The sequence below is a fragment of the Benincasa hispida genome, chromosome 7, assembly GCF_027475165.1.
Source record: "Benincasa hispida cultivar pf3 chromosome 7, pf3_genome.v1.1, whole genome shotgun sequence".
Classification (NCBI taxonomy): Eukaryota; Viridiplantae; Streptophyta; class Magnoliopsida; order Cucurbitales; family Cucurbitaceae; genus Benincasa; species Benincasa hispida.
The window spans coordinates 859,676-867,997 of NC_143484.1; the positions used below are offsets into that span (position 1 = coordinate 859,676).

The following is an 8,322-nucleotide window of genomic DNA, read 5'->3' on the forward strand; positions in this document are numbered from 1 at the left end:
TACCATCTCATACTAGCATTCAAGTGTCTATGTGCATAAAGAAATAATTCGGATCTCGTAACAGAACATACTTTAATCATGTTATACTATCAATCTTTCATGTTGTCATTCTACCACTTTATTTAACATGCTAGCATACATCTAATGCCTTGCCCGTGGGCAGTTCCAGTAGTAAGATTACTTACCTTGATATCGAACCAAAAAGCAATTGAATCTTTGTGAAATTCTTGAATCCTTAATTAAGACTAAACATAAACCAAGCTTTAAAATTAATAGTTAAGGCCAAATTCCAAACACCCAAATATTATAAAATATTTCCAGATAACCTTACCTAAGGTGTGGTCCAATTCGAATTCACCTTCCAAACCTCCAATTTTAAGTCCAAATAATTAGCAAACCAAACTCTTCTTCACCTTGAATGAAATTCTTAAATCAACCCCCAAATTATAATTTTAAATTAGGCTTACATGATTAAAGCTTGAATCAAATACATACTTCACTACCAATATCTCAAATAAATTATCCATATGTAGCTTCGTCAAAAAAATCACTTCCAAATGACTTTACCAAAATTTCTCAACAACCAAAATTAATCCACAAGAGGGTCATCAAAGCATAAAACTTACCAAAACTCACTAAAACAAACTCCAACTTCACTGAATAACACCTCAATACCTTCACACACTTGAATCCAAAGTTGAAACACAATGGATATCAACCAATTGATGCCAAAAGTAAATGAGTATTCAAGAATCAACTGAAAACAAACCCAAACGGCAAAAATCTTACCCAAATCGAACGACGCTTGAGCAGTGGTGGACGGAGGTCATGAAGAAGAAATTGACGTGGTGGCTTTAGGTGGCGTCGGCGGGCTCACAAACGTAAGGAAGAAAAGGGGGTGGGGTTTGACTTTTTATAAAAAATAATAACAATAATAATAATAAAACAAAAAAGGAAATAAATATAATTACATTTAATTTCTTTTCGTTTTATACTATTAAATTCCTTTCCGTTTCAAAAGAAAATTAATTTCTGCCATTAATTTCCAGTTTGAATAATTTCACACAAACAATTAAATTCCCCCACTTATACTTGAAGTCCAAAATTCCAAAAATGCCCTCCAACTAATAACAATTACTGAAATTCCAAATAATAAAGTTAGTGAAATTACATTATTATTAAAAAATTTGCGGGGTGTTACAACAAACTCCATATAGGTTCAGTACGAAAGACCATCACAGTCTTCTTTTATGTACGCCAAGTCGTACACCAAGAGAATCAACAACCCAGGAATGCCAGCTGGGTATCAACCTCAAAAGTTTCAGCAGTTCGATGGAAAGGGCAATCTAAAACAACATGTTGCACTCTTCATTGAAACCTATGAAAATACAGGAACCAAAGGAGACCAGCTAGTCAAGCAGTTCGTTCGTACCTTGAAAGGAAATGCTTTCAATTGGTATACTAATTTGGAGTCAGAAGTGATTGACAGTTGGGAACAGCTAGAAAGGGAGTTTCTGAACTGCTTCTACAGTACAAGGCGCATTGTTAGCATGATGAAGCTGACGAACACCAAAGAGCGGAAGGGAGAGATAGATCAACCGATGGAGAGCATTGAGTTTGGATTGCAAAGATAGACTCACTAAATTATCTGCAGTAGAGATGTACACTCAAGGCATGCATTGGGAGCTTCTGTACATTCTACAAAGGATAAAACCTCGTACATTAGAGGAATTGACAACATGTGCTCATGATATGGAGTTGAGCATCGCCAATAGGGGGACAAAAGATTTCCTAGTCCTGGAAAGGAGAAAATACAAGAATGAATCCAAGGGCACTGAAATGATCGTGGATAGTGCCACAAAAGAATCTGTGGTCGTTCATGTGACCCTACAGAAATTTTCCTCCAAAGGAAAACAAACAAAATTTGAAAGAAGGCACAATGAGGGCGAGAAGCATCGTCCAACTCTTAAAAAAAAACAAGAGAAAGTTTATCCATTCCCTGACTCTGATGTGGCAGATATGTTGGAGTAAGAGCTAGAGAAACAACTTATTCCGCTGTCGGAATGTAAGCGACCGAAACAAGTAGGAAAGGTAGATGATCCTAACTACTGCAAGTATCATCGGGTCGTTAGTCACCCAGTTGAAAGGTGCTTCGTGCTGAAGGAACGAATTCTGAAGTTGGCTCGTGAAAAGAAGATTGAGTTAGATTTGGATTAAATAGCTTAGACAAATCACGCTACAGTAGCAGCAACTTCAAGTGTTCCAACACTGTCTATGTCCCATGCTCAAAGACAAAGCCTGATCCAGTTCGAAGTCTTTGAGCCTATAGTTGTTTGGTTCCAGCAAGAGATTCAAACAGTAAATTTCAAAAAGAAAGATGAGCTCGTTGGAGATAACAACGAAGGGTGGATAGTTGTAACTTGTTGAAAAAGAAGACAGCCAAACTCCACCCAAAAAGAATCACGTTCCTATCGAAGCTATAAAAGAAGGAACAAGACTCATAAAAAGAAAGGCAAAAAGATGACTGATGCGTTATTTTATGTTGTGGAATTATGGATGAAATACGAAGATGGAATTACGTTGAGCACTCAAGTTTTCTCAGTGGAATCCAAGTGTAAACTCCACTGAGTTCCTGGTAAGTCCATGTTCGAACTCAGGGACTTGAGAATACAGGTTGTGGTGGTAATTTTTAGGAAAACTTTGCGGTAACGAAATAAATCAATAGTTGTTGAGGTTGTTGTTTGCGGTAATGAAAAATAAACAAATGCGGCGGAGTTTGAAAAGAGTTGATAAAACGGAAGATGCGATGAGTATGCGGTGAACGGGTGAAGAAAAGTTTCGACTAACACTTCCTATGATGCTTGAAAACTTGTAGAAATACAAGTTATTGTGGCTCTTAAGTTAGAACAATTAGGGCTTTTAATGATAAAATCTCATCATTTTTAGAAGAAACGCATGGAATTACTCAAACATTATCAAACTCATGCAAAAGAATGTTTATTACTAAAGTACTGTGGCATTAACGCATTATATTGCAGGATTTCAACAAGAGGCTAATGCATGATTAACAAGTGTCGCAGGAAAAGTCTAACACATGGGCTATGCATTGAAGGGATTCAACACAAGGAAGATTTATTGATTCAGGCTGTTTGTGTTAAATCACCACTTGCAAGCATGGGCACTTGTAGCGGGCGGCATCTGAAAAGCATCTGAGTGTCAGGCAGCTGAACAGGGTATGGACTTTAATACTGCCCATCATCAAGCTGGAGAAGACCAACGCCTATAAATAGAAGAAATCCCTCCAGAGTTCAAATTTCAAAAATTCCAACTTCTCACTCTCAGTTTTTAGTCTCAGTATTAGCTTAGTCTTAGTTTTAGATCATTAGAACTGTGCTATGGTGCCGAGAAGAGCAAGAGAGAAGAGAACAACCATCATTACCGATCAAGGAGCGGAGGAAGCCGAGCTCGAGAGAGACACTTCGTCCAATTCTTATACAAGTGATTGTACACAACTAGAATTGAGCCAAAGAGGACAAAAGATTGTACTCTACGGCTTGACTCATTTCATTTCATTTCATCTCATCTCATTTATCACTTTCATCCTTTCATCTGATTAAGTATTTCTTTTGTAAAGATAATTTGCTTCTTTATAAATTCACATATTTGCTCTATCACACTTTGCCATTGTTTATTTCTTGTTTCTGTTGGATACATCTATACTTCATGCAAAATTCCATTTCAAACACTTAAGACACTAAATCAATTGGTAAGAGCATCTTTAGCTTAAACTATTGGAGAGAATAAGTAAGCCAACATCGAGTTAGAACTTATAGTACATCTAGAGATAGACTTACTGGTCTTTTATTGCATCCTGTGTTTGACGCATACATCCTAGAGATAGGCATTGTATGTTATTCACATTGAGAAGTGTTGAATATAGTCTAACGCATAAACAAAGATAAACAAACCATCTCATTCACATCACATTCTAGTTCGTGTACATCCAACTTAGATCGACGCATACCACTTGCATTAAAATCCATTTCCACACGACCCATTATTCTCTACTCAACCATTTTGTATCTTCTTGCACACACACAGCACCTTAGTGTAAATAACACATTTCTCCATACATTTTGGATATCCCTACAACAGTTACAACGCAATGTCTGTGTTAGCATAATCTGAATCCCTAAGTTCGACCCTGGACTTACCAGGAACCTAAATTGGATTTATACTTGGGTCTGATTTAGGAAAACTTGAACGACAATAGAGGAGTGTCATGCATTCTGTTGCACTTCTCTAACGCATCAACGTGTTACGAATACATCAATGCATCAATGCATCATTCATACTTATTTTTCAAAATTTTATACAATACACTCTTAGCTCGAATCACGGAAGCAATGAACAAGTTTTTGGTGCCATTGCTGGGGATTCAGCAATAAAACTAACCAGAAGTTTTGCTTGTATCTTTTGTAGGAACACTTCAGCTGAGGGAGTATTACAAACTAAACCGAAGCTTGTAAACATTTATGAGCAGGGAGAGCACTCCTAATATTGTATACGACCCCGAGGTTGAAAGAACCTTCCGACGAAGGAATCATTCTAATCGTCGTCGTAGGTTAAGGCAACAACTTCTCAGACAACAAACCAGGCAACAAATGGCAGACGAACAGGCAAATCAAAATTTAGCTCAACAACTAGCCCACACGGTGCAAAATCCTATCCTAATGGCGAACAGTAGTACGCATCCCATGAGGGAGTATGCGTCTCTTGTATTGTATGATTTCTCACTAGGGATCATATATCCAACGCTAGATGGGACAAGATTCGAGATGAAATCTGTGATGCTGTAAATGCTTCAAACAGCTGAAAAATTTGGGGGTGGTCGTGGAGAAGATCCTCACGCCCACATGAAACATTTCCTGGAAATGTGCAACTCATTTGTGATTTCTAGAATCACCCCAGAAGCGATCAGGCTATCTTTGTTCCCATATTCTTTGCATGACGATGCAAAGCAATGGGTATGCTCTGTGGAGCCTTGGGAGATCACAACCTGGGAGAAGTTGGTGGAGAAATTTATGCAAAAATACTTCCCACACACAACCAACGCAAGGAGGCATAGAGAAAACATGAACTTCGAGCAAGAAGAAGCTGAAACCTTGAGCGTCGCATGGGAGTGTTTTAAGGGATTGGTCAAAAATTGACCCAACCATGGATTACCATTAACCATCTAGATGGAGACTTTTTATGGTGGATTGAACAGAGCATCTCAGATGGTAGCCGATGCAGCTACAGCTGGTGGTAACATGGATAAATCTTATACTGAAGCTAAGGAAATATTAGACCGCATTGCTAAGCACAACATGGAATGGGTGGATGATACTTATGACGCAAGAGCCGATAGGAAGAGGCGATCTCAGAATGTGAATTCTATCGATTGCCACAATCTCTGCACAAATGGCTACTATGACAACAAACCTTTTGCAGAACATGTCACTAGGGAACGCATCAAGTCAGCAAAAGGTAAATCAGGTAGAAACATTCGTGCAGCCCATGGTTAGCCGTGTGGGCTCTGAAGATCCCCATTCCTACTCTGATTGCCCACAAAATCTGCAATCAGTATGCTTCATTAAAAATAACCCATTTTCAAACACATATAATCTCGGATGGAAGAACCATCCAATTTTTTCTTGGACAAGAAATCAACAAGAGCCACACCACCAAGGGGTGAACCAGCAGCAAAGGCAAGGACCGTTGCCTGCATTCCTACCAACGCATTAGCCGCACCAACAATCCTTTAATAAAGAAGGTCAGGCGTCGAGCTTAGTATCTCCACTTGAAAACCTATTAAAGGAGTATATCGCCCAGAATGACGAGTTGCTAAAAAGCCAGGCGTCGTCTATCAGAAACCTGGAGATACAAGTAGGGCAGATAGCAAGTGAGTTGAAGAATAGGCAGCCTTGAGTCTTGCCTAGCAACATTGAAACCTCGGGGAATAATAAGGGAAAGAAGCAATGTCATGCGGTGACATTGTGAAGTGGCAAAGCTCTTGAAGAAAGAACCATGAATCCAAGAAAAAGTAATCCTTCAAAAGAACTCAACACACGCCCAATAGTATTAGAAGATCAAGAAGAAAGAACACCTGAATCCATAAGCCATTCAGAGCTAAGAACGTCTAACGTGGGAAAACCTACGGTGCCGCTGAATGCACCATTCCCTAGACGCTTGATGAAGAAAAATGATGAACAACAATTTAAGCGTTTTCTTGAACTCCTGAGGCTTGCACATCAATATTCGACTTATAGAAGCTTTAGAGCAAATGTCAAAATATGTCAAATTTTTTAAGGATACTTTGACAAAGAAAAGGAGAGTCAGCGAGACGAAGGTAATTGCACTAACGCAGGGGTGAAATGCGTTAGTGAGCAACAGACTACCCATGAAAAAGAAGGACCCGGGAAGCTTCACAGTCCCGTGCTTGATTGGAGGGTTGGATGTGGGACATGCGTTGTGTGAATTGGGAGCAAGCATTAACCTCATGCCACTCTCAATCTTCAAGAAATTGGGAATTGGTAAAGCACAACTCACTTTTGTTACTCTTCAACTCGCTGATAGAACGATCAAGTACCCTGAAGGAAAGATTGAAGACGTTCTGGTAAAAGTTGACAACTTCATATTCTCAACAGATTTCATCATTTTAGACTATGAAGCAGACAGGGATGTACCAATTATTCTTGGACGCCCCTTTCTAGCCATTGGGAAAGTGTTAATAGACGTGCATAAGGGAGAATTGACTATGCGCGTAGACAATCAGAAAGTGAAGTTTAATATGTTAAATGCATTAAAGTTCCAGGGCAGTGAAGAGTGTCAACTGAATAGAATAGAGTTGTCCGAAGAAGAAGTGACCCAAGTATGCGAGGTCCTCGCGTTGGAAGAAAATGTGAAAGAACCCGAGCCGCCAAGTCTGAGTGAGTGGCAGACGAAACCAACGCGTCCATCACTAGAGGAAGCATCAGAACTTGAGTTGAAATCGTTACCAAGTCACCTTAAATATGCTTTCCTTGGAACAAATAAAACCTTACCTATAATTATTTCCACGAATCTTACCAAGCCTAACGAACGTTCTCTTTTGCAGATGTTGCAAAAGCATATGCGTGCAATAGGGTGGACGCTAGCGGACATCCGTGGCATCAGCCCATCTTATTGCATGCATAAAATCAGGCTGGAAGAAGGGAAGACGGGATCAATTGAGCCTCAATGAAGGTTGAACCCCATAATGAAGGAAGGGTCAAGAAAGAAATCTTAAAATGGTTGGACGTAGGAGTAATCTATCCTATATCCGATAGCAGCTGGGTAAGCCCAGTCCAATGCGTTCACAAGAAAGGGGGAACAACAGTGATAGTCAATAGCAATAATGAACTCATCCCTTCAAGGACTGTCACAGGCTGGCGCATCTGCATGGACTATAGAAAGCTCAACGCAGAAACAAAGAAAGATCACTTCCCCCTTCCCTTCATTGACCAAATGCTTGACAGACTGGTTGGAAAAGAATTTTATTGTTCCTTGATGGATACTCTGGTTATAACCAGATTTTAATTGACTCAGAAGATCAAGAAAAGACAACATTCACTTGTCCCTTCGGAATGTTCACATTCAAGCGCATGCCCTTTGGGCTATGCAATGCACCTGGAACATTCCAAAGGTGTATGATGGCAATTTTCTCTGACTTCTTGGAAAAGACCGTGGAAGTCTTCATGAACGATTTTTCAGTCTTTGGAGACTCATTCCAATCATGCTTAGATAACTTGGAGGTCGTCCTCACTCGATGCGAGGAAACAAATCTTGTGCTGAATTGGGAGAAATGTCACTTTATGGTGACTGAGGGAGTTGTATTGGGCCACAAGGTATCTAAAGCTGGGTTGGAAGTTGATGAGGCCAAGATAGATGTCATAGCTAAACTTCCACCACCATCAAATGTAAAAGCTCTACGAAGTTTTCTAGGACATGTTGGCTTCTATCAAAGGTTCGTTAGAGGATTTTCTCAAATTGCGCAACCTCTGAGCGCATTATTAGAAGTGAACCGACCCTGCTACGACGCATTTGAAACACTGAAATATGCGTTGACTATAGCTTCAGTACTAATAGTACCGGATTAGACACAACGTTTTATTCTCATGTGCGATGCAAGTGATCTTGCAGTAGGTACAATGTTGGGGCAGAAGAAAGGAAATTTGATACACCTCATCTCTTATGCGTCCAAGACACTGAACGACTCTCAGGAACACTACACAACCACGGAAAAAGAAATGTTGGCTGTAG

The 8,322-nt window shown here is 39.7% G+C and overlaps 1 protein-coding gene and 1 non-coding gene across 2 annotated transcripts; one reads left to right on the plus strand and one right to left on the minus strand.

Annotated features, from left to right (window-relative positions):
* Positions 1-5,120: 5,120 nt before the first annotated feature.
* On the minus strand, positions 5,121-5,224 carry LOC150034827 (small nucleolar RNA R71). The gene has a single exon (XR_016530975.1). It is a non-coding gene; the product is annotated as a small nucleolar RNA R71 (small nucleolar RNA).
* A 1,218-nt stretch (positions 5,225-6,442) lies between these two features.
* LOC150034828 (uncharacterized) lies at positions 6,443-7,264 on the plus strand. The gene has a single exon (XM_090315640.1). The coding sequence runs from the start codon at positions 6,443-6,445 to the stop codon at positions 7,262-7,264; it is 822 nt and encodes a 273-aa protein (XP_090171766.1).
* Positions 7,265-8,322: the final 1,058 nt, after the last annotated feature.